The 26,063-nt window shown below is 37.9% G+C and overlaps 1 protein-coding gene across 1 annotated transcript; it reads left to right on the top strand.

Moving 5' to 3' along the window:
• Positions 1-163: 163 nt before the first annotated feature.
• STXBP3 (syntaxin binding protein 3) lies at positions 164-25,482 on the top strand. The gene is made up of 19 exons (XM_055725012.1): positions 164-233; positions 5,453-5,502; positions 6,026-6,107; positions 8,331-8,407; positions 9,035-9,113; positions 10,090-10,190; positions 12,212-12,366; positions 13,244-13,334; positions 14,308-14,432; positions 15,784-15,888; positions 16,437-16,494; positions 16,710-16,775; positions 17,289-17,369; positions 18,017-18,155; positions 18,726-18,832; positions 19,305-19,403; positions 20,285-20,370; positions 21,974-22,122; positions 24,238-25,482. Exons 1-19 carry the CDS (start codon positions 191-193, stop codon positions 24,327-24,329), a joined length of 1,785 nt encoding a protein of 594 aa, XP_055580987.1. The 5' UTR covers positions 164-190; the 3' UTR covers positions 24,330-25,482.
• The last annotated feature ends 581 nt before the right edge of the window (positions 25,483-26,063 follow it).

Here is a 26,063-nt window from a genome sequence, read left to right as displayed (position 1 = left end):
CCCAGTGGGAATTTCGGACGCCGCCATGGCAGCAATAGATGGCCCTGCAGCTGGCCCGGCTGCCCGGGGCCGGCGGCACCCCCCACCCCAGGAGCAGGCGGCGCCCTTCGCCGCCGCCTCTGAAGAGGGAGCGGCGGGGCCGGGCGGGGGAGCGGAAGGGAGAGGCGCTGAGGCGGGGCTTGCCAGCAAGATGGCGCCGGCGGTGCGGGGGCTGAAGAGGCTGGTGTGGCAGAGTGAGTGCGGGGGTCGGCTCCCCGTCCCCTTCCCCCGGCGCTGGGAACGGCCTGGGGCCGCTCGGTGGGCGGCGGTGCGGGCCGGCGGCGTTCGTTGCTGCTGCGGCCGCCGCCGCCGTTGTCGTCGTCGCTGCTGAGGCGTCGCCTCACTGTAGCCCGGCGTGTCGGGGTCGGGGGTCCCCCGGCCGCCGAGGCGGGCGCCCTGGCGCGGCTGGAGGCGCGTTAGGCGCAGCGCTGCCTGGCGGAGCTGAGGCGGGCGGCGGGAGAGAGGGGCCGGGCCGGGCCCGGGCGGCTCCGCGGGGAGCCCGGTATGCGGCAGCGGCCGGCGGTGGTTGCGCTTCCCCGGCTCTTTCGGCTGGTGCCTCGTCGGGGTGGCGGGAGGCGGCCCCGGCTGGCGGCGGTGCCGCAGGTGCTGCAGTAATAGCACCTGGGTGGAAACGTGTTTGCCGTGTTCGGAGATAGGTGAACTGTACAGCCACCGTGCCCGCTCTGGAAGAGGTTCAGCTGAAGTCAGGTTTTCAAGGGCTTCCCTGTCGCTTCGAAGGGGCGGTTTTGGAGCTCCCGGCTTCAGAAGGGGCGCTCTGGGTGTCTGTCACCAAGTGGCACTGCCCGCTTTGCATTGGGCTTCACAGTTTTCAGAAGGAAAAGCTGAAGGTGTCCCCACGTACTGTCATAAGTAAACTGCAGGCTTTTATTACCATGTTCAGGAACAGGTTCTACTGGTCTTTGTTACAGAAAATGAAGTTGTAACTGCTCCAAGTCTTACTGGAGTAGAAGGGCTAATAGAATTTCAGGTCGTGTGAGACCTTTGGGGAAAGGCATTAGCAGCCACCACACACTAGGCTTAATAGTAGTGAGGTTGTGACTCCACGAGCAGCTCGGTCAGCCCAGCGACTGTCACTGAAATGAGAAGGTCCTGCTGCTGCCGTGTCTGCGTTCCCCTCGGCTGCCACCTGCAAGCTCCAGCCTGCCTGCTTGCTTGTGTCACTGGGAGAGAAAATAGAAAAAGGGGAGAAAGAGGAAAACAGACTGTTCTGTGGTGTTCAGGCCTGGATTGCTGATACCTGTAACTTGCTTGCAAGAGTTAGAGCCCTTCGTTTAAAACTTGACCTTTAAAAATCCCTGCTTTTGTTGCTTTGCTTTGTCCTATGTGAAGTCATTTGTGTTTTTGACTGTAAAGCGATTGATTTGTCCTGAGGTGTTTTATGGAAAACTGGACCTTGAAAAGAGGGAACTTGATCAGAGCACTAGTGCATCCTCAGGGCGTATAAGGACTTTTGAAAACAGCATTGCCAGTGCACACAAGATGGGGAAGAAAAACATTTATATTGCAAATGTTGTGAAAAGGAATGTTTTGAAAGAGGCTGTTAGATAACGAGTTACTCTTGTCTTTCCAAGGCTACAACAATGGAGACTGACAAACCAAGTTTTAGACATTGCCTGGCACTTTGTTTATGGATAATTCAAGGCTATAAATGCTGCTTTCTAAAGTTGCAGCAAGTGTTTTAGTTGGTTGCTTTTTTTTTTTAATGGTTGGTTTGTCTGAAAATAATGGCTCAGTGATGCTGTTGCTTCACTTAGCAGGTTGTTGTCAGCGTGTGTCTTATTCTTGCCCTGTGAATAGGCAAAGAAGTTGTACCTGTTGTGTGTACAAAGACTGTTGTACCTATGCTCTGGTGGGGTGCTGTTAAAAACCTTTCTTTCCATCATGATAGTCCTTTCTGTAAGATGCAATTTGAACTGAACCTAAGCAGAAGTGTGTGAAAAGGGTACTTCACCAAAGTTTGTTGCCAGTGAAATTGACAATTAGGGGGACAGGGGAAGCTACCTGTATTTAGGAGGCAGTAGTTCCTGTGGTTAAAACTAAAAAATTAACTATATACTGCATCTCTGTGTGTGTGTCTGTTAACAAGGTTATTTCCGCAAGGAATTCTGCATTAATTGTGTTTGTACAACTTTAAAATGTGCTCTGGTTTTGTGTAATAAGATTCTGGCTTAACCATAGATATCTGTATTAATTTTTTTAAATGATTCGGCATTTCTGTAACTTTATTTACCAGGGCACTGGCTTACAGTGAAAGCTGGTTTAGCCCTTTCTTCAGGAAGTGTGTTATAAATGGGTCATTAATTTTGCCAAGGTGCAGTTTGTTTTTGGGGTTTTTTTTTATTTGGCGCTTTTTTTTTCCGCACACAGGGATTTAGCAGTCTGCTGTTCTGTCAGGGTTGTGTGTAGTTCTGAAATGGATTGGGAAGTAAAAGTAGAAGAAAAATGCTTTAAACTAATTGAAGGTATTCAGATAAGACAAAACTAGAGAAGGTAGTTAGGGTGTGTGGTTGATATGAAATTTGAGAGAAGGAAACGGGACCTTAAACAACAGTGGAACAGTATTCATACCTGGGTTTATGATTGGTTTTGGTATGTTCAGAAGACTTACTGGAGACAGCTGAGAATCTGAAAACTAATATATTTGGATAAACTGGCTCAGGTCAAGGACAAAACAAACAGCAGTGGGAATGTTACAGTGTATTTGCCCCTGCATCTGGTACACGGTAGCTTGGAATAAAATTTCTTTTCATGGTGGGAGAAAGCTGACTTCTACTTTTAATTACAGAAATTAACTTCAAGACACAACTGGGTTATGTATTTGTGTGTTCTGGTTTATTTTATAGGGAAGTAAGGTAAAGTATTGTAGAAAAAATATATTTCAGATTTTGGACAAGGCTGTCAGGCACTCAGTTTAGGAAAAAGAGCTCTGTATAATGCAAAGGACTAATTCCTTGATAAGAGTGTTCTCAGAAAACATGAAGGTTAACGAAGCTTTCTTGAGGCTAAAGATCTGTTCTTACATCTTGTGTACAGACCTAGAAAAATGTAATTTAAAAATACACAGTATGAAAGTGACAGGAGAAATGTGCCTGTATTGCATCTGGGGTTCAGGTAGATGAATAAGTTACCTTTTCTTGGTAAAAGAAATAGATCTTGGTGGCAGCTGTGGAGTGGTGAGTGTTCTGCAGTTTTCTAGAGAATGTATCCAAAGAAGTCACAGGAGTGTTTACAGCGGGCTAAGCAGCCCTAGAACTTGTTGAAAACTGAATTGTGTATAACGGGAAGAATGCTGAATTGGAAGCAACCCAGAGGGCAAGTTTGGGAAGTGATAATGGATTTTGGGGAGTTGTATAAGCAGAGAAAAGTTCAGGAGAACTGAGCTTGGGTTCTATTGTTTAGCAGCATCAGCGAAATAGACCAATTGCATTCCTCTTGAAGCATGTGCTTTTTGCTAAAATTACTTCTGGACTAGTGGTTCTGTCAGCTTATTAGATGGAGCAGAGTGTGAGGTTTTTAAGTTTCTATGAAAAATGTCAGGTGCAAAAAGTAACTTGAACATGTTGGAAAGCTAAAGCATAAAGTACTTTTCTTTCAAAAGAAACTTGCACTATACAAACTTTCACACTGGCACATCTTTGTAAAACATAACCACGAGAAGCATGAAGTGTGACATTTTGGGAGTGCTGTGTGCTACGCAGTGTTAGAGTTGGTGAAGCTGAAATGAAATGAAAGCTGGATGAGCAGGTAGGCTGCTCAACTGGAAGAAACTGAGTTCTGAGCACTAGAAGTTGAGGTGTCCTGATTTCAGTGGGAATAGAGTTAATTTTCTTCTTAGTAGCTGGTACAATGCTGTGTTTTGGATTTAGTATGCACTGATTTTTTTTTTTGTTGTTGGTAAGTAATGTTTACACTAAGTCAAGGACTTCTCAGTTTCTTATGCTCTGCCATTGAGGAGGCTGGAGTGGCACAAGAAATTGGTGGGGGACGAAGCCAGGACAGCTGGCCCCAACTAGCTGAATGGGTATTTCATACCATGGAACACTCAGTATATAAACTGGGGGAAGCTGGCCAGGAGCTGCTGACTGCTGCTTGGGGACTGGCTGCGCATTGGTCAGTGAGTGGTGAGCAATTGTGTTGTCCATCACTCGTGTGTGCGTGGGGCGTTTTCCCCTTTTATTCCTCTTTCCTTTTCATTACTGTTAGTTCAATTATTAAATTGCTTTTAACCCATAAGTTTTACCTTTTCCCCCATTCTCTTTGCCATCCTGCTGCGGGAGGGCAGAGTAATTGAGCTTACATGGTACTTAGTTGCCAGCTGGGGTTAAAACCACGACATGAAGGGAGAGATGGAGTGTCTTGTGATAGTGCCACATCAAAGGGACTTGGACATAAGAGACTATATTCATATTTATAAGCACTGAGGAAACAGGTGTACTTCTATTGCATGTGCACCTAATATTCTGAAACTTCTTATAGTCCTTTCGCTTGGCAGTAATCACAAAACATGTGTTCAGTTTGCTTGTTTATATTTTAGGCTTCTGTTTTGTTACTTTCATCTTTTCATTTGGGAAAATGGTCCAACTATTTCAATAGGCAGCAGCAGTCATCAGCTTAATCTGAAATTCTCTTCTCTGGTAAAAAAGCAGAATTGTCAGACCTCATTATTCCTATGTTTATAAACACCAAGTTTTAAACAGTTCCCGAAATCTTCTGACTTTTAATTAATACATACCACTACTGTGAGATCAAATCTGAATTAGCCTGATGACATCACTCCTGAAAGTTGCAGCTCGGTTCTGGTGATCTTTAAAAGCTGTGGGTCATAATTAGATGCTGAGTCACGGACAAGCATTTTGATAGACATTTTTCACAAAGTTGTCACAGTAGGAAAAGATAATGGATACCTTGTTTTAGGTAACTTTAAATTCCTGAAAGAACTGGTATTCTTACGCTTATTCTGGAATTCTAGAGAAAGAACAAGGACATCTGAAGTTAGCATATATTTTTTACAATAGGTTTATTTGTGTGTGTGTTGGTCCACCTGCCTTATATTAGAGAAGCTTAAATTTTTTTGCATATGCACAATCAATTTAGTGGAAGAGCTCACTAAAAAAATAGAAAGTGAAATGTTTCCAGGCCTGTGAAAATTCAGACCGATTTTTATGGAGCTCTTTATTATTAGTGAAAGTGAAAAATTTAGCTACAACTTTCTGAAATGGGCAGGAACAGTTTCTGGTCAAGCATTCTGTAGAGGTATTGATTGCTGTAGGGTTTTTTTTCTTAAAACTTTATTCTTTTTGAGGTCTGTAAACATGAGTCTAAATGGGTGAATTTTATTTTTTTTGGTAACAATTTGATACATCTAACTGGTAAACTGTATTTCTTCCTATAGAGCTAAAATCATCAGTATTTGATGACTGCAGGAAAGAGGAAGAATGGAAGGTACAGTTTTGCTATAATTTTTGTAAGCATGTTGGAATCACTTGAAAAATCTGTAATCTGTATCACTGAGTATACAAAAAATAAGTATCATTTAATGGCTGGCATTTTCACTTAAAACTGTTTTCTATCCAAGTAATGGATTACAGTTCTGTTAACTCGGATCTCTGTATAAAACGTAATGAAAAACCTAAGGGCTAGTACAGGAAGAACAAATGGTCAGTTGTCTCAATTATTTTTTTAAGTTCTGAAAAGAAAATTAAAAACTGTTTCTGTTTATCTTCACTTTTCTTTTGAAAGATTTGTACTTTATTATTCAAAAATTTTACTGCTGTGCAATACATGTGAAGCAGGATTTAGCAGTGCAGTTTCCCACTGCAATGCTGCTATATGCAGGTGATGAAAAGACGGAGTAATAAAATAACTTCAGCTTCAAACTTCCATGGCAAGCTGTTAAGGAAATAAAATGGATTTATTATAACTGATTGATTAATCTAAATACTTGTGTGGTTTTTGATATATTTAGATAATTCTTCTAGATGATTACACTACTAAATTATTGTCACAGTGCTGCAAAATGACTGATCTACTGGCAGAAGGTATCACAGGTAAGCACAATTCTTTTAATATACAGATGGCAATATCATAGTGAGAAAAAGGGAAAGAATAATATCGATGGTACCCTTGCAAGAAATTGTCTTAATATGGTTGATGAAGGCAAGTAGCTATGGGATGTTAGACTAGCAGGCTTTTTGGCTTGTACAGTAATTGCCCAACTGTGATTTATTTCTTACCTTTTTAATGAAAAATGGAATGTTTCTCTGCCTAGAACCGAAAATGCTCTTTAAAATCTTTTGCTAAAGATGGCTGTAAGTGGTTTTTTTTGTGTGTGTATGGTGTTGGTTTTGTGTGCTTTTTTTTTTTTTTAGTTTTGGTTTGTTTAGATTTTTTCTTTTGTTCTAGGTGGTGTTTGCTGTGTGTTTTTTGTTGTGGTGTTGTTGTTGCCTCCCCACCCCGGTGGTGTGTGTGTGTTTGCTAATATTCAGGATGGGGTAAATGAGAGAGTTATCTGTCACAGGGTGATTTTTTTAATGATATTATCTGTCAGTTGAAGTTAAGGAAAAACAAGAGCTCAGTAAAAAATTAAGGGCATGTTAGTAAAACATACACAAATAGGCAAATTGTTCTCTGCATTTTTTCCTAATGTGCTCTGTAAATCAGTAATATCTGCTGCTTTGAATTCGTCGATGCTCATGAACAGGTAGAGTTAGGATGCAAATGCAGAGAAACTTAAGTACTGAAGCCAAAGTGTGAACAGGAGACTGATAGACAAACTGAGAGGTGCTTGCAAGCAAGTGGATGTGATGGAGGCAAGAATTTAAATTTATGTTGTGCAGATATATTTAGACACCTTTCAAAACAAGAGAACTTTCTGTAATTTAAGGAAAACCAAGCAAACCCCCAGACTTGAAACTCAGTTGTATCACGATTGCTTTAACTACAATAAGCCCCTAAGCAATGTTAATAGTAATTAGATTGTCTGGAACGTTTCTCCTGTGCCTTGATGTTGGCCATTGTTAAAAGTGATTAATAGATGGATTGTGATAAATCTGTTATGCAGTATGCCTATTAAGTTAAGACTTTGTTTTGCTATGTATGTTTCAAAAAATATTTTCTTTCTAATAAATGTCATGGGCTTTTCTTCCCTACAACTTAAATCAAGCATGTTTTTCCTATCATAAAACAGTTTTCAAAGTTCCTTTTTACAATTGACCCTAATGTAATGTGTGTTAGTGTATCATCCTGCTGAACATCTTTTTGTGCCTGTTTTTGAAAGTGAAATGAATATGAAGAAGGTTAGTGATCTAGGTTTAATTGGCTTTAGGTTTAGATTTTAGAAACACTTTTGCAAGAGAGCATTATTTAGACTTATTTTTTGAGGAGTAGCAAGACTCTTATTCCAGCTGTTTAGTATAACATGATTCTTCTGGAAGAATAATAGCAAAGCTGTATACATTCAACTTTTTGGAGTGTATTTTTAGTAGTGAAAAGTACTGCTTATCCTTTGTGAGAAACTTCCAGTGAGCATGTACCCTGTTCATCAATAAGAAACCTTTTAGTTAGTACACTACTGAAAAGAACCTGTCTTTCCACATCCAGATATCTGACATTACTCATCTTCCTTGTTCCTCCCCCTCAAAATTAGTGAGCAACACGAATCTCCCCACGTTCTCAAGCTAGTGTGTTGCAATGCTACATAGTTAAGACTTTATTAAACAGAGGAAACCAAGAGTTGAGTGAAGCTGATTTGCTGAAAATGTCTAATTTGTGCCTGCAATTATATTGAAACAGAGTAAGTGTACAGGAAACAGGCAAACAAAGGACAAGAAGAGGCTCTAGTCCAAAATGATGCCCTGCATAGTTTCTTTCTCTCTCTCACCTTCAGTGTACTGGAAAAAGAGCCATCTTGCCAAGGCAGTTCTCTGGCAAGATAGTTCATACTGGGCCCCGTAGTTTGAGCATGTTTGTATTTCAGTACCTTTCTGTGTGAGGGCAGAACTCTGCTTGTGTGGGATAGTTGGAAATACTTAGCTTACAAATTCAGATGACATTAGACTGAGGGTTGAAGAAGTCTTGTGATGACTTGCTGTATTTAAAATAATAAATAAAATGTCAAAGCTCTCTTAGCAAAAGATGGGTGTTTGCCATTAATCTTGTGGACAACTTGATTAGTGTTACTTTATCATCTCTGTACTACAGTATGTTTGGTGCTTTCCTTACACATCCATAAAGCTCTTAATTATAAAAATGTAATATGTCCTTATTTATAGTGGTGGAGAACGTATATAAAACCCGTGAGCCTGTTCCACACATGAAAGCAATATATTTAATAACTCCCACCAAAAAGGTTAGTAATTTAAAGAGAATGAGCAAGATCTTTCAGACTGAAAAAGCAATCTTATTTTACATTTACTACATATAACTATACGATACTTTTCATTTTGTGTGATACTTGTGTGCTGCTTAATTTTCTGTAATGAAAAGACAATGCAGTGTTGCCATAGAGTATGTTGCAAACATGTACCTTTTGCTCAATGCCTCCATTGTTTCATTGCATAGATCTTACTAACCTCACTGAAAGAGATGTTGTATCAAATAATGATGCAATACATTAAGCAACAGAATTCTAAGTAATGACTCTAATAAAGGATTACTGTTGTTTCCTAAAAATTCTTGGGAGAATAAATCTCAGCACTGTTACAGGTGGAAAATGATGCAGCTGTCTTGCTTTGTGTACTTCCTAAAGTGATCTTGGTGCATGACTGACCTTCTGTAACTATTTGTTATTCTTGGTCTGGAATTAAAAATCTCTATCTAAGTGTTTTCTTTTCTTGTATGTTGATTTGCAGTATTCCTAAACAGGACTTGGTAATTAACAGGGCAGGAGGAGAGGAGGGAAAAGATTTGTTTGGTGTGTGAGGAAAGGCAAAACGCTGTAATGATTATTTTTTTATTATTTTTCTACCCCCGCAAGTCTGTGGATGGACTTATTGATGACTTCATCACCAAATCATCCAGCAGATACAAAGCAGCATATGTGTATTTCACTGACTGTAAGTAAGCTTTTGTGTTGTAGTTTGATAACTTTATATAGGTAAATAAGTAAGCTTCTTGAATTTCTTTGCTATAATTTAGTACATGAAAATTTTGGGTCCTGTTTCTTGAGGGAAGATTTGAGACTCAAGTCATTAACCATATTTGGCTTGCCAAGCTGTGGCCATCATGCTGTGTGGCAATAGTCACTTCTTTCCCAGTTATTAAACAATGTTGATTGTTCCCGACCTTAGCTTTCAATTTAGGTAATCTAGTTTTATTTTTGAAGTATTCCAGTCTTCCCATATGTTGGAGAATGTGGAGGAAGACAATCTGAGTAAAACTATGTGTCTCATATAAACAAAATAGTACTCAAAACTATAAATGCATGAGAGTTTGCTGCAAGAACAATATTTTGTAATTGGTTATTTTATGTAGCTCCTGCAGACTTGTGAGCCAGCTTTTTCCCCTTGCCTGAAAGAAGGTGCCTACTAAGCACTTGCATGCGTGATATAAATTGCAAAGCAGAGACAATTAGTGCAAATGGGGTTAATGTGACTGCATGTTCCTCTGCAGTCAGTCAGCGTGACTAAAATGGCGTGTAAAGAAGGAAGATGTTGTTTTTCCCTTTAACCTTTTTGTGGCTTGGGATATGTTTTCTCTCTCAAATATGAGAATTAATAGCAGAAACTTTTGCTTGGATAAAATCAATATCCTTCACTGCTGCCGACTGCTAATTAGTGTTCTACAACTTCACTTGCCAAAAACTAGTAAAAAATGACCAGTAATGCTTCTTCAAAAAGGTCTCAAATGCAAAATAATGATTATACATTCCCTTTCACTCTAGGGAGATTTGGCAACTTTTTGCATGTGACTTGTTAATTGGCTTTTAGTTTAGAGTTATCTGCTCTGAGTACTCTAAGCTTATAATTGAGTTAACAGCTGGAATGTGTATAAATGATTTATACTTGGAATCCTTTCTTTTTTTCCCCCTAGTTTGCCCTGACCACCTCTTCAATAAAATTAAGTCTTCCTGTGCAAAGTCAATCAGGAGATGCAAGGAGATTAACATATCCTTCTTCCCATGTGAGTCTCAGGTAGGTTTCATACTTTATTTCAACAGCAGAAAATAGTCTGGAGGACTCTTTTCAAGTGTTGTTGAACTTCTAGAAAACAGATCGTAGATTGTTTGTGTGGTTTGTTTTTTTTTTTTAACTGACAAACTATATGTGAGACCTATTGCTGTTTTGGCATATTTCCAGTGTATGCCTATAACTTCCGGATGAAAATAAATGCTCTTGTACTCGAAATGTTTGCTGCTCACACTTAACCTCTTTGCAATACTTGGAGTCAGTTGCAGTAGAGACGGGAGAGGCAGAATCTGTTTCTTAAGAGGAGAGAATTTTTCTGGCTTGTCTTTAGCAAGCAGTAAAGTTTGTTACTGCTTATACTGAGGTGTTATTTTGGTAGACTAGGTAGGTTGGTGCATAGGAATGAGTAGAACTAACTACTTGGTGAAAAATCAGAAAAAGAGAATGAATGGATGAAGGGGAGGGGAACAAAACCAAAGCTTCACTGAAAAAGAAACAAACTAAGAACTTGGCAAACTTTTTATTGAGGAAAATGTGGAAATGCATGTTTTCTCAATTAAATATTTGAGACCACCAGTGAAAAACAATGAGTGGTTTCCACTGTGTTGTTTCACATGGGTATTGTGTTGAGAAATGATTTGTTGCTCATGCACTTCAGCAGGCACAGAAGGCTGAAATGCACTCTGATACTCACCGGTACAGTGAAGCCCCCAAACCCTGCCTGCGATGGGGAGTTATTGGAGTAACTGTTAATGTCTCTTTCAAGTCTTGTGTTCTTCAAACCTTCTGAACATAGCAAGGGTCAGAACTCTTATGTATGCCAAGTGGCGGGTGAATATAGGAGAGGTTGCTGCTATTTGTGTCTCATTGTGATGCAGTTTCCTAGTTTGAAGACACACTCCTTTTTATGATGATTTTTTCTTATTTAGATTGAGAAGCCATCGGAGAATAACTAGTGTCCTGGTTGATTGGTTTGTTTTCCAGTGGTGGTGATCTTCCCAAGCTTTGTTTCAAACTGGTTTTGGGATTCTGCTAAAGCTGATTGTAAGAAAAAGTTTTGTAGCTTCCCCTACCAAATAAGGCATGAAAAGATTTTGTTGTCCTGGTTTGCTGGAGGACTTGCCGTGAAACTAGAAGTTGGAGCTACTTTTCTAAAGTTAAAAATAAGCAGCACTTAGTCTCTTCTTGTTTTTAGTTCAGTGTTCTCAGTATTTTGGGTTGTAAGAACATTTTGAATCCTTAGCAAAAGAACAGAATGTCAGCTGGTTTTCCTGACTTAAAATCCCTGGGCCTGCTTTCTGGGGTGGTAAGAGTAAATAATCAGGCCGAGGTCTGGGCAAAGTCCAAGTGATTATCTGCTGAAATGAAACAAACACCTTTATCTGGATGAATGTTCTTCTTTGACTGTATAGTTACAGAGTCCATCTGAAGCTGGAGAAAATCCATTTACTGACAATGTGATTTGTTTCCATTCCATTGAGTGAACTGTTGAAAATTTTTATTCTGCTTAGTACTTAATCTTTTATTAAGGTTTAATGTAACTTAGGAACTTAAGTTCTTGGAGATAAAGTCTTCATATAATAAACAGATACAATATGTAAAGTTCTATTTTAAAGAAATTTAGCTTGATACCTTCTACAATCATTCTGGTAGTTTAGCTTGCTACCTTCTGTGATCATTCTGATATTGCATTGTATGGCTCTCTGTGAGGCACTGGATGGTATTTAGTTCAGCCTGTCTTGGGTCTCTCCATCTGTATAGACCCTAAGCAATTTGAAAAATATAGTCCCTTACATAGGGGCAGAGAGTAATAGAGGAAAAAAGTATGAGAACAAGAAGCAAATGAGCTCAACAGGACAGAGAAAGGGTACTGAGGTATGGGTGTGGTTTTGTTCATTTTTTTTTAAGTTGATTGTGTATGGCTTTTTGTTACAGCACATATTTTTAAAGTATTAGCCCATCTTTTACCAGATATTTTCAAAATATACAACTTAAGCCTTTTTTTTTCTTGGTTGTGCTTTACATAGGTATTTACTCTCAATGTCCCAGATGCATTCTACCGCTGTTACAGTCCAGCTCTAGAAAAGACAAAGGATAAAGATGCTGTAATGCAAGTAATGGCTGAACAAATTGTTACCTTATGTGCCACACTAGATGAGAATCCAGGTGTGCGATATAAAAGGTGAGGCAAAAATAACGTTGTATAGTGTAGTTGCTTTCACTTTTAGGACTTCCCACATTGTTTGGTTATAGCTTGAGGTTGCAGCATAGTTTCTTTTATTGTGGGTGCATTGTTTTTAATCCACAGCTCCGAAGTATGGAGCGATAGGAATTTGTGAAGTGTAGACAGAGCAGTGAATTACTTCTGTGTGTATTCATATAAGGGTACTTCATATACCCTGTTCTGTTAATGAGCTGCCCGTTTCATGTTTGGTCAGTAGAATGACACTCTAATGTGTTGCGTTCTAATATACCGCGTGCATAATACTGTAACAGAACTGCTGCTGTTGGTAATTTTGCAGCTCTGCTTGGCATCAAGGTATTCATAAATTGCTGAGGCAGATGGAATCAGGATTTCTTTGTAGTAGAGATATTGAGAAGAATACCTCTTTTGAGCTTTGGATCAAAGAGTAGCATCTTTGAAGTCAAAATAGGCATCTGAGATTATGCTCAAGAATTGCATTCTGTGGTGTAGCATGAAGTGGTGCCTTATTCTCTGCAAAGGTAATGAAGAAATAATTGCTTGACTCTTTTTTTTTTTTTTTTCTTTTTTTCTTTCTTGTTTCCTGCCTCTGAGTGAGAATTTTAGGTGCTGGGTCATATGCCAGCTAATGTCAGTCTTTTGGCTGAACCTGTTTCTGCTGTGTGAAATACCTGAAGCATTCAAAGAGTGGAATCGTAATGTAAGAGTGAAAATATATTGGAAATACTTAGAATGGAGTTCAGAAACTGCTCGTGAAATCAGAGGATCAATCTAGGGAGTTCTTTCTGTTTTAAAGGTAGCATTTTTAGTGTTTTGATGAAGAAATTTTTATTTTTGCATGCTTCCTTTTTCCCAGAGGACCATCTGATAAAGCCAGCAAACTTGCACAGCTTGTTGAAGAAAATCTTGAGAACTACTACAAAACTGATGAGAAAAGCCAAATAAAGGTAAAAGTGAACAAAAATGTTTGCATCATTCTTTGTAAGTCTGAGGGGAAAAAAAATATCTTTGGAATATGTTTTGACAACAGGTTCCACAAAACCAGATTTTATTTATTAATGAAGGCAACTGGTTGCTATTTGGTAGTATTTGTGTATGAAAGTAACTTGAAGGTAGTAACTGATACTGTAAATCTGTATGTAAGTAAATCTAACTTGCGTGATCAAACTAATGGTCGTTGAAAAATTGGACCTGTGATAACTTAGGGGGTGATGCAAACCTGAAGTGGCTGACTTGTTTTAACATCACCTTCTATAGGGCTATGTGTAGAAGGGACTTTACTGCAGAATTGAAGTGTCTCCCGTTAAGGGATTTATTGTCCACAAAGATACAGCTTTTCACATAATTTTGATCTGGCACTACAGATCGGGGCAGATGAGGGTAGCTGCCTAAATGCAGGAGTATGGGGTAAACCATACAGCCTGTATGGAGTAAACCACACTGACATTTCACTGTGCTACAGGAATAAATGTATCTGATGCTACTGCCACTTCACTAAATCCCAAAATGAAACTTTCAATTGAATGTATAGAGATCGTTTGTTTGGGGTGTTTTTTCTGTATTGCAGCACAGTATAGACAATCTCTGAAATACCAAAAATAAACCTATTTGTGAAAAGTCAGTGGGAGGCCTTTTTTTGTGGTGGTTTCTTTCCCTTTAGATTTTTTGCTCATTAGGTGAGGTTACTGAATGCATTGCAGTGGGCTAAGAGCACTGCCTTAAAACTAGATTTAAGCCCACTTTGTTGTGGTTATCATCTAAACGTTTGTTTCTATTTATGTTGATAAACACTTGGACCATACGTTTTAGTTTTTTCCAGTTATTTTTTAAATGTCTGTAGTACTGTAACTTGAATAGACTTAACATGCATTAACTTTGTACTGCGTGTTTTGACTTTACATTTATTTGATGGCTTTCTAGGCTAAAACCCACTCGCAACTAATAATAATTGATCGTGGCTTTGACCCGGTATCAACTGTACTTCATGAACTCACCTTCCAGGCAATGGCATATGATCTGCTACCAATTGAAAATGATACTTACAAGCAAGTACTTTTTTTTTTAAATCTAAAAGCTTTATTCTTGATTATAAAAATCTAAGGAATTGTTTAGCTGAATTGCACCATTGCAATAGTACCTGTTTATATTACATAAGTTGCTTCACTTATTAGTCTTTTCTCCTGGATTTGTAACTGCTTCTTTTTAACCTTAGATGGGATTAGGTGTGATCTAACTGGCATTCTTCTAAGTTTTCAGTCTAACAAATTGCATTTCTGTAAAAACAAGACTAGACTTGAAGCAAAACCTTGGTAGTGCACATTCAGATTCTCTACTTCTTTCATATTCTCAACCTTCTTGGCCTGACAAGGCAAACAAGACCAGTAATCGAATCCTGAGAAAAAGCCTAGTTATTTCTCAGCAACGCTCACTTTTATAGTTCCAGTCACTTAATTTGTGTAGTTGTTGAGATGCACATTTAGGTAAGCCCTGTTCAATTCGTAAGTGTTATTTTATCACTGCTTGGAATAGTATGACCTCTTTTTACGTAATGTACGTGCTTTGCTGTTGGATGGTTCTGACACCAAAGATTTCGGTAAGACTGTTTTCTGTTGATCTCGTATGCTGTAGTTGGTCTGATTGCCTCATTGTTTTAGTTAAGCAAACAGGAATGCATATCTTCTGTCAGAAACACTGAATGAATATTTTCATAGAAAATGTAGAATTACATGAATCTGAAATTTTCTGGGTATGAAAATGCAGCAAAGTATGTTTTCGAGGTAGTCACGATCTGACTTGCACAATTAATCTTGTAACTTTTTTAATTTTCTGCTTTCTGGCCATATACACTGTGAGTTTCTGTAGATGTGAAAAAGTTATGTAGTGTGATTGCTGTCTTGCTGTATGGGTTTATTTCTATTTGTAGAAAAGTAATAGCTGAATGCTGTAATGCATGTTTCTTGTGTATGTGAAGTAATTTGTCCTACATAGTCTGTTTTGTTGGTGAATGGGACTTTATTTGCACTTGGCAATCTCGATGTGTATTGCTTTGCACACAATTGGCATTTGAAGCTGAAGAGAAATTGAGGTGCACGTAAATGTATGATTGAAACTCTAGTTAGTGTTGGTTCAAAAGAATGTCCAGGATTCTTGCCTGCAAGAATCGTTCCAAAATTAATCTATCTTCTTTGTTCAAAGATGTAATCTGTAAAATCCTTATGTAAATTTTATTGTGTTGGGCAGTAGCTTGGCTTGTAAGTTAAAACCTGTGTATGTTACTGGTATTACTGTGTCTGTTGACTAAACCATAACAATTAATACTCTTTAAGTTATGAGAATGGGATGGCGGGGGGAGGCGGTGGCCCAAACCAAACAACTGTCTGAATTTTCTCTTGGAAGATACAAAACAGAAGGACTTGCTGGGAAGGAACGGGAGGCAATTCTGGAGGAAGATGACGAGCTCTGGGTGAAGATTCGGCACAAGCATATTGCAGATGTGATAGAGTATGTGAATAAATAACAAAAACTAAGTTTATGCAAGTTTATAAAAGTTTCTTTGAGGGAATGCATTTGAGCTGTTAAGCAGGAGTACAGGCGGTAGTGAAGATGGCTTGCACTGTAGACTACATCCTGTTAAGTAACTGATGCCAGGAAGAAAACATACTTTGAAAAATACAGTATGCACAGAGGTATGCAATTTTACTAATATTAATTACAGTTCTTAAGGAAAATGGAAATAAAATTATTTCCTGAGAAGTATCTTAAAATTGTTTAAATCTGAAGGGATTGTTTTGCCTAAAGTACTGGCAAGTTACTGCATCAAATGACATTATGCATGTATCATAAACGGAATGTTTAACTTTGTTTCCTGTATCAAAGAACACTTTTCTGTAAAGTAGACCTGTATGTGCAGCTTTTACTTTCATTCAGAAGTTCTTGTTGAGCGGTCCTTTTAAAATTTTAAGTAAAGATCTTAAAATTTAAGAACTGTGGTGCTGTTGCATTTCATTGATTTCCTTTTTTTCTTTTTCTTTTCCTCTCCTCCCCCTTAGGGAAATACCAAAACTTTTGAAAGAAGTTTCATCAAAAAGAAAAGCAACAGAAGGAAAAGTAAGTTGTTGAAATTAGTGTTGTTTTTCCTGGTAGTTCAATTATTTACAGCTCATCAGATCTATGTAAATTCATGGACTTGTAGAAATGGAGGCTTACTCAGTGGTGACTTTTTTGGCGGGACAGGGAGTAAGCAAGGCTGCAACAGGAAGGGAAAAAAAAAGTATGTCAAATATTGGGCGAACATTTTTTTAACTTGTATCGTTTCTTCACAGTTATCGATATCTGCTCTGGCCCAGTTAATGAAAAAGATGCCGCACTATCGTAAAGAGATTAGTAGGGTAAGGGGTCTTTTGTAACAACAGCTTCACAATAAATCATTTTATACACTGTAGTTCTGTGTTGTTGAGGTCTGGTTTCATTCTGTCATTTTCCTGTTAGGTGTGCTATATTGCTTTTCTCCAAATGAGTATGTTCACCTACTGCAGAATTTTGAGAAGAACTTGTTTGCAGGTGTTTCATTTTAGTATGTAAAAAGCCTACTTAAATGATTTTTGTACTTTGAGGATTGAAGATAGCAGAGTAGTGTAATGTTCTAAAAGGTATTATGGGGGTTAGTCTCTTAAGTGAAGGGTAAAGCACAGAAAATGCATGATGGTACTGAGGGATAGTTGAAGGATTGACTCTTGTACCCAGTAAATGATTGCTTGATGTGTTGTTTTTTTTTTTTTTTTGTTCCCTGCCCCCCCCCCCCCCCCCCCCCCCCAACAAACAAACCAAAACCAAACCAAACCAAAAAAACAACCAAGTTACAGCATACATACATGTATGGTTTTTGTTTTTTGGTCTTCTAGCAAGTTGTTCATCTTAACATAGCAGAAGATTGCATGAGCAAGTTCAAATCTAACATAGAAAGGCTCTGTAAGACTGAACAGGTATGTTTTTTTAAAAAAATCCAAAACGAACCACAAATCAAAGAAGTGTGTGAATGTGACACTTGTTTGCAGGAGTAGATGTTGCTTTAAAGGACAAAAGTAGTGTGTCTCTGCCTTTTGCTTTTTTTGCGATCACTTTTTGAGGTAGTAGTATTAAAGCTAAGGGAGTTATACAAGGCTCTTACTCTGCCAGTGAAAGATGCTTCTACTTTTGTTTTTTGGTCTTTGAATCTGGCTAATTTGTTTAAGGATCATCTTTGTTTTCTTTGTTGAAAACACCTATGAAGTTGTCTTACTATCTTCTGTAGAAGGAAGCCTTTTTAAAGTGTCTGGGAAAAGCACTTGTTAGGGTTAGTAGTACAGTGTAATACCTCATCTCATTAAAAACTATAACTTCTATTTATATTGATTGTAGTTATCAAATGGTTTTACGTGTTCGCGTTGCGTAGTGTTATCATAATTCTGTAACTGTTGAAATAATTATTTCAAAGATTTTTCATGCTCAGTTTTAATTGATGCAGCTTGTTTCATGAAACCTATGGTTTCATTAAAATGCCTTTCAAAACACACAAACCAATGTTGTTTGTTTTTTAACGATTACTCACTAAAACCATGTTTTGGTTTTTTTTTGTTTGTTTTAAATTTAGGACTTGGCTCTTGGAACTGATGCAGAAGGTCAAAAAGTGAAAGATCCAATGAGAGTCCTCCTTCCAGTTCTGCTCAACAAAAGTCATGAGAGCTATGACAAAATTAGAGCTATTCTCCTCTATATCTTTAGCACAAATGGTATGACAAGCTGCCCTATTTTTTTTTTTTTTTTTTCTTCTCTCAGTTCTATGGACTTCAACCCAAGTATTGGGATAGTCCAGTATTTTTCTTTAACCTAAGCATCTGTATTGGAGTTGATGGCCAAGTTTGGAAGAAATACTGTCTATCCTGTGTAGTTTTTCTTCTCTCAAATTAGTACCAAAGATACTATTGGTAAGGAGTTAAGAGATGCAGTACAAGTAGCATCATTCCTGTGCTTGGGTGTGTGCAACAGCTCAAATTTGCTCCTTTTCACTTCCTATTGAAGCTGTTAAAGGGTGGTCTCCATGTTCATTGCAACCTGAAAACTAAGTCGGTGGGGAGAGGAAGAAATTGGCAGAATGTGGGTCTAAGGAATCTGTAACATTGAGTTTTGTCTCACAAATGGAGCATTTACAAAAAATTTGTGTAAAATACTATGTTAAACTTAGACTGGCCAAACAAAAAAAAAAATATCCTGGACTAAATTAACAGCCCAGAATGTGAGACAAAATTGGTCTTATTCACAGTCACGTGGTAATTAAGCTGTACTTTTTCCTTGTATTGAAGGAACTACCCAGGAGAACTTGGACAAGCTGATCCAGAATGTACAGATAGAAAGTGATAGTGATATGATAAGAAATTGGAAATATCTTGATGTCCCTGTTATCTCTTCAGTAAGAATGTATTTATTTATTCTGTAATTTCCTACCACCCAAACACTTGTTACAGCTCTTTCAGCAACTCTTAGTGGTATTAACCAGGGGTGTTTCATGGTTTGTTTGTGGTTTTTTTTTTTTTTTGAGCAGGCAGATACTAGGAATTCTTGTTTTTATGATATGTCTAAGTGGTAAATCTGTTAAACAATTAACATGAATCATTTTCAAAGAAAGATACCTATAACATTCCTTCCAAAATAATCAGATGGTGACTTGAGCTAGTTGGTTTTGGAAAGTGCCAACTTAGTTGCTTGTCTCTGAAGTTAGTATTTCTAGTGTATCCTGAATTCTAGAGGTATTAATTGTTCTTTGTGGTTATTTCTTTTAAAAGTCCTACTGGTTCCCCCCTCCCCCCACTAATAACTGGGAGTAAGTTTCAAAAATACAAATACATTGTATAATAAAGCCATGTTCTGAAAATCTTTTTCAGTCTGCTGCTCAGCAGCATAAACACCCAAGAAGGGATCGTTCTTCAGAAGAAACTTTTCAACTTTCTAGGTGGACGCCTGTTATCAAAGATGTTATGGAGGTATATTTTACCAACAATTTAATTCATGGGTGCAGTGCAGAAATTTACTCAAGTGAGCAGTTCTAGCTAGTCTTTTGAAATTCCGTAGTATCTTGAGTTACTTTTTTTAAATACATCTCTTGAGCAAAGTGATCACTTCTAGTCTGTCTCTAATATAGAATATTGGACTGCTGTTTGTTAGCAATGCTCCTTTTTGGAGGTTGTTCTGAAGGTGAAGCAAATAAAAGTGAAAGCAAAAAGTCCTTTTGAACAGCTTGTCCTGTGACTGACGGTGTTCAGTGTAATTTAAAGATCTGGATTTTTTTTTTTTTTCTCCAGTGCCTCTTTAAACTGCAATTCAGATCATAAACTGTAGGTCAGGAGGGGCTGGAAAATGTTACTTGCCAGTTCAGTTGATCTGTTCTTAAATCTCTTGTGAAGCATCACTTGACGGCTGATGTCAGAATAGTGAGTTCACTGGACCTTTGGTGTTGATGCAGTGCTGTCATTCACAGGTTCTTGGTGACTTTCACATGTTCGTTCGTGTCTGCAGAGAACTTCTCTTATATACTGCTATAGAGAAATTAAATATGAAGGTTACTAGAGATGAAAAGCTGCTAGTGAAATCTGAACAGTTAAATCAATATCATGCTTATAAAGAAAGCATATACGCTTCCAACTTCTTGTGATACCAAAAAGCCTTGTAGTAATTTTCAGCATTATGTATTCTAGCGTTTTGTTACGTAGGAGTGTTGTTCATGAGATGCTGCTTGCAGTTGGATATCCTAAGATGTTGCATGTGTGAGCATTAGATTCCAGTTAACTTCTTTACTGGGAGTTGAAACTTGTTGGGTTTTAGGTCTGCGTGGCTCTCTAAAATAGATATTTGTTTTGCCCTTCAGGATGCTATAGAAAACAAACTAGATTCAAAAGACTGGCCTTATTGTTCCCGGTGTCCTCCTACCTGGAATGGTTCGGGAGCAGTAAGGTAAATGGTTTAATTTTCTGACATATAATTTAGCCATTTTTCAGTGTTTTTGAAATGTACATTCTGAAGTGTTATGGAAGTGTGCTTACTAAGTGGTGAAATAATGTATATAAGGTGATGTTAATGAGTAAACTCTGCATTTTTATTTCACCTAAAACATAGTGAACTTAGTTGTTACTTTAGTAACTCTTCTTAGCTGTATACAGCTTGTTATTTGGAGTATCTTCCTTTTGCTTCAGAGTTAGAAATAACATTTCCATATTCCCAGAATGAGAAGTTTAAACCATTGAGCTTTTTCATGTGAAGTAGTTTCAGGAATGGATTATCAGTATATGGTGACTTTGGCAAAGGAATGTTTTCATTTCTTCTGAAAATTATTTCTGCCGTGGTAGTGGTTGTGTTTTTCTTGAAGTTAATGATTTCAGCAAGTTAAATTCAACTTCTGTAGCTGTCTCATTAAGGAATATGGGCCTGTTAGACATTTGACCCCTGTTGTGAGGTGATGATTTAGAGAAGGTGTAGGAAAGTCAGAGGTCTTGAAATCAATTCTCTGCTAATGAATGTGGAATGATGTGTTCCATGTACTTGCATATTTACTGAGTAGCACTGAAGTGATTTTTGGAATTTTTTTAGCTTGCCAACTTGTACTGTCCCTTTTTCCCCTTTTTAATCCCACTGGCTTTTGAACCTGATGACCAATATCTGTGTATGTGACAGCTTTTTCACTTTTGGTAGTGTTATTTAAATAGTGAGACAGCTGAATTAGAGAGAAGAGTGTTTCTGTCACAGGAATGCTCATTGCACTAATCGGGTGGTGGAATTTGTAGGGAGGGAAACATTATACATATCCTAAATGTGAAGGACCCACTTGAGTTGGATTTTCTACCTTTCTAAACAAAAGACAGAAGGTACAGATACGTAGCCTTAGGAAAACAGTTTTGTTGCTTCCACTGCTAACCAAGCTGTTGACGTGTCCTTATGTTCCTGGATGATCAGTGCAAGGAAACACTAGAGCAAGTCCCTGTGTGTTGTAACTGGATCCTTGTCTTACAGGGTGGTGAAATGTGGGAATCTTTTAGGCACCCCAGCAGCGAGAGATCAGGACTGCAGATGATTTTAATCTGAATCTGCAATTATTAGATCTGTGTTAGAAAGTATGATGGGTTTTTTTGTTCCTAGCTGTCTGAATCTTCCGTGATAACAGCCAGATTTTTATTTTATTTTATTTAGACATTCCGGTCATATTTGGAGGCTGAAATACCTAAGACTCTATTTTTTTCAAATGAACCTCTCGTGAAAAATGCCATTGGAATTACTAGCATGCAGAATTAAGCTGCTTGGTAGAAGTCCTTTGAGTGTTAGCTGTGTGTGCAGCAAGGTTTTCACTTTGTATTTGTTTTCCCCGTTGTGATAACTGAATAGTTTGAGTAATGTGCTAACTTGTTTTCATTAAAATTCTTCTAATTATCAATCTGTCTGAGTTCTTTTGCTGAAACTGTAATCAAACCATGAACTGCGTGACAGACATTGTTGCTGCTTGAGTGTATAACTTTTACCAAAATTAATTACTAAAGCTATAAAAATGTCATCTTATGATCTACAGTGCCCGCCAGAAACCTAAAGCGAGTTATCAAGATGAGCGAAAGAGTAGTGCAAGGCTGATTATATTTGTGATTGGAGGAATTACATATTCTGAGATGCGCAGTGCTTATGAAGTTTCTCAAGTCTACAAGTCCTGTGAAGTTGTTATAGGTAAGCTTGTCTTGGGAAAAGGGCGGTATGTAGGGGTTTTACTATTGTGTGTTTCTTTTCTTACAGTCCCTGTGTTCAGTAAACTAATACTATAGTCAGTGTATTTCTTAGAATATTTTCGGTCTAAGAGCATAGTTTTATCTAGAATGTTTGATATTTGGATGGTTTTTTTGCAGCAAGATTTTAAGAACAATAAATACAATTATGCTCTATAGAGGAATCATTGTGAATTATATCAGACAAACATATTATTAAAGTAGCCTGATGTATAGCAAAAAGAATTTAAACAGATCTATATTTCCTTGTGTTACAGTTTCCTCACAGACTTTTGCATCTGCCTGTGCTTTACCTTCAGCTAGACTTATTACTGTCCATTGCTTTTGGAAGTAGTAGGAAAGCTGGCAGACAAGTGCAAAATCACTCGCTTTGGAAGGAGGGGAAGTATTAAAGAAAACCAAAACCCCAAACAAACCAACCCAAGTCAAAAAACTTTTTTCAGTGTTGCTCAGTTGACTTTGTAACATCTTCTAGTTTTTGTTAGGTTTCTTCAGAGAATTTACATAAACCATGCCATGATTTATAGCTTATGCCCTGAAAACTGAAGTAATCTCCCTAATCTCAAGGTTTGGCAGTAAATGCATGGATTTCCAGCTGTGGTAGCAATCTCTCAGTTAATACTTCAGAGGCAGCAAATGCTTGTTTCATTGGCTGCTGTGCTTCAAATAATAATTTCCTGTAATGCTATCTAAATTTAGGTGCTAAAACATTTGCATGATAGAACAAAACAGAGCTCCTAGGTACAGAACTTTACCAGAGACCTGTATCCATCTGCAGTAGCAGCTGGTGTCTGAGTGCATGGTCATCTAAAGCATTTGAAACCACTTGAGATGCCCGATGTCTGGCAATTAAAATTAGTGTTGAGTTTCAAAAAGGATTACATCTATCTACCATAATTCTAATTAAAAAAATACTCTTCCCTAAAGCCATGACAGCCTTGATTCTGAGATCGAGTCTGTTACCTCATAATAGCAGGGTATTATATCAATAGGGTATTAATAGCGTTGTAGCTCTGTGTGTGTGTGTGTGTGTGTGTATGGTTGATTTTTTTTTTTTTTTTTTTGGTTGGTTTCCTGTTTGCTGGTTTCATTGGTGGTGGCTCAGGTAGGTTTAATGCTGGTCCTAGTTTTGAGTTGCAATGGAAAGACTAGGACAACAGGTATGTAGTATAACAAGACTGTTTCTTCATCTGAGACTTGTTTACAAAGCCATGTGTAGCGTAGGTTGCTCTTTCACTGTAATACCCGGTACTAAACACAGCACCGTCTTCCCTTTTGTATAGAGATGATTCTTGTAATTTTGTTCATAATCCTGATTTCTGAGGGAAGGTGATAACCGCTAAATTTCCGTGCGACTTACAGGAAGATTTTCACCTTGCAGTATTCCTGATTCAGAACTCAAGGAATATTAGCCCATTCAGATTGATGCAGCTAAAACTAAAGGTTCAAGACAGCCCTAATGAACAGTTAAGAATTCCCTTTAACTGTAGGGTGACCCTTCGTGGCAGAAGTTATAATCATTTTCTCTGAGAACAAGGGAGGTAGTTGTGCAGTCCTGAAGAATAATGAGGATTTTCTTTGCGGCTCCAGACTTGGGATTTGTTGCATTTTTTTCAAGGAAACGTTAGTCAGTAAAAGCCAATTTGCTGTAACTGATATTTCTGTGGAAAACTACTGTTCGTAATAATCTTTAATCCAGGTGGTTTCTTGATTCTAGGATAAAGCCTGTCATTAACTCACCCTTTCACAAAATGGGCAGATCTCTTGCAGGCTGGGACAACTGCATGCAGCAAATGTGGCTCAGGTTCAAGCCGATGTTTCAAACCCTGCAGAGCAGGGACTTGAAACTGGTATCCAAAGTAAGAGTCCTAATCTGGAGGTGTGGATGTCTCAGTGTGTGGAAAAGGGTCACTGCCTGCCTAATGGTGACACTTACATGATGGCACTTTGTATGGTAACATGTGATGACACTTTGAACTGTTGTATTTTCAGTTTTCCAGATACTGTGAAAAACACTGGCCTGGAACTGATACTGTTAATACTTATGTTCTTTTGTCAGGTTCTACTCATATTTTGACACCTAAAAAACTACTGGATGAAGTGAAGAGCCTTAGTAAACCGAAGGATATGGCCTGCATTAAGGATGAATAGAAATGGTGATATTTATGATGCATTAGGAAAAAACAAATAGTGCATACATATTCTTATGGAATTGACTTTACTAAATGCAGGACACTAGATGGTTCTTACTAATGGAATGTCACTTTATAATTTAAATATGCTGCTCTTTTGGGGGAGTAGAAGGCAGAGTTAAAAATCAACTTGTATGTTTCTTACGTTGTAGGTAGTATACACAGGGTTACACTGTAAGTGCTTTTTCAGAAGCATGTTCATTCCTAACAAATTATGCTAAAAGTTATCATAATTATATATAAACTGGAATTGTCTTTGAGAACTGTGAAACCATTCTATAATAGAGTTTATTTCTAAAAATGACTGAATTAAAAAGGGTCTGGGTTTTTAGGTGGAGGCTTCAGAAGAAAATGTGTAAATATGAGTGTATGGTAAAAATATTTCACGCGTTACAGTTTAAGAAACTGCACTCATCTTCTGTATAATAACTCACTGAAAATTCTTTAGATATACATAATTGAAAAATCAAAAGGTTTTTTTTAGGTGGTGGTGGGTAAGGTAAAACGTTAATCATAGAAGTACTGAGCAGTTCTAGTTTCAATAAATTACTTTGGAGAAATCCTGTCAACTGTGCACTGAAGTACACTTTATATTTAAGTATATACAGGGTTTATTATTAAAGCTTTTCACAAAACCTTAATTTTTTACAAACTTCCTTATGATTGTGTCTGCATAGTATGTCTGTGTTAGAAGTGGAGTTGCCTGTGATATAGAAGTTCCAAAACTTTAAGCATAAAGCCTCTTGTTGAGGGACTGGGGACAGGGGAAAAAGGGAGGAAAAGAAGGGAAGCAGCTGAATCTCTCAGATGGCTTGGTAATTTGAAAAAGAAAAGCAAACCAGACACTGAAAGCTGATGTACTTATGAGAATTTACTGTTTTCTTCTGCTTTGTTACATACTAAGAAAGAAATACATAAAATTGTGTTGAAGGGGATCAAATAAATTCTAAATTTTATTCTGTAATAGTGGTAATGTTTAGAATTGTCTTAGAAAATGACTCAAGTAATTAAAATTACTCATCTTTTAAAGGGATGTTGTATTGGTGTACCTTGAAATATTGGTTTGCTGTATGTAGAATCTGAAAAAAATGTCATAAAAAATAGATAACTCATGGCTTTTTCTTTGCATTTTTCCCAACTGTAAGGGTACTCGTTGGCCTTGCAGAAAGGTGGTTTTGTTTCTTTTCCCTTAATTTTGCCCTCGGGTTAAGAGAACATTTTTGCTAGGTAAGTTTATTCAAAGTTGAATTAGAAAGTGGAAAAAGGTAAAATTCTGCGGCCCCCCCCCCCCCCCCCCCCCCCCCCCCATCAGAGAGGAACGAAATGGGAGAACATTATGTAATTCTAAGATGTTGCAGGACGTGGGGCATGATGAGGATAAGTGGCTGTAGCTTTCCAATGCACCTACACAAGTTAGGCATCTAATGAATGCTGACTTTATTTTCAACACAAATGCAGGAGCAACACCTTTATAAATTAATTTGTTCATCAAACTTCATGTTTATCAAAACTAAAAAAAAAAGAAAAAATAGCAGAAATATCTATAATGTTGTTCGGAATTCTAGCTTCTAACTAAATACTGCAGTAAAAACCTAGAGTAAAAGTACGTATTTAAAAATGCTATGTCCAACATTTTCTTACTAAAGATGAACACTTTGAAATCAGTATTGAACAATTGTGCTTAAATGGTATA

This window comes from Falco cherrug, chromosome 12 (genome assembly GCF_023634085.1).
Source record: "Falco cherrug isolate bFalChe1 chromosome 12, bFalChe1.pri, whole genome shotgun sequence".
In the NCBI taxonomy this organism is placed as follows: Eukaryota; Metazoa; Chordata; class Aves; order Falconiformes; family Falconidae; genus Falco; species Falco cherrug.
This window is presented reverse-complemented; position numbering and strand designations above follow the sequence as displayed.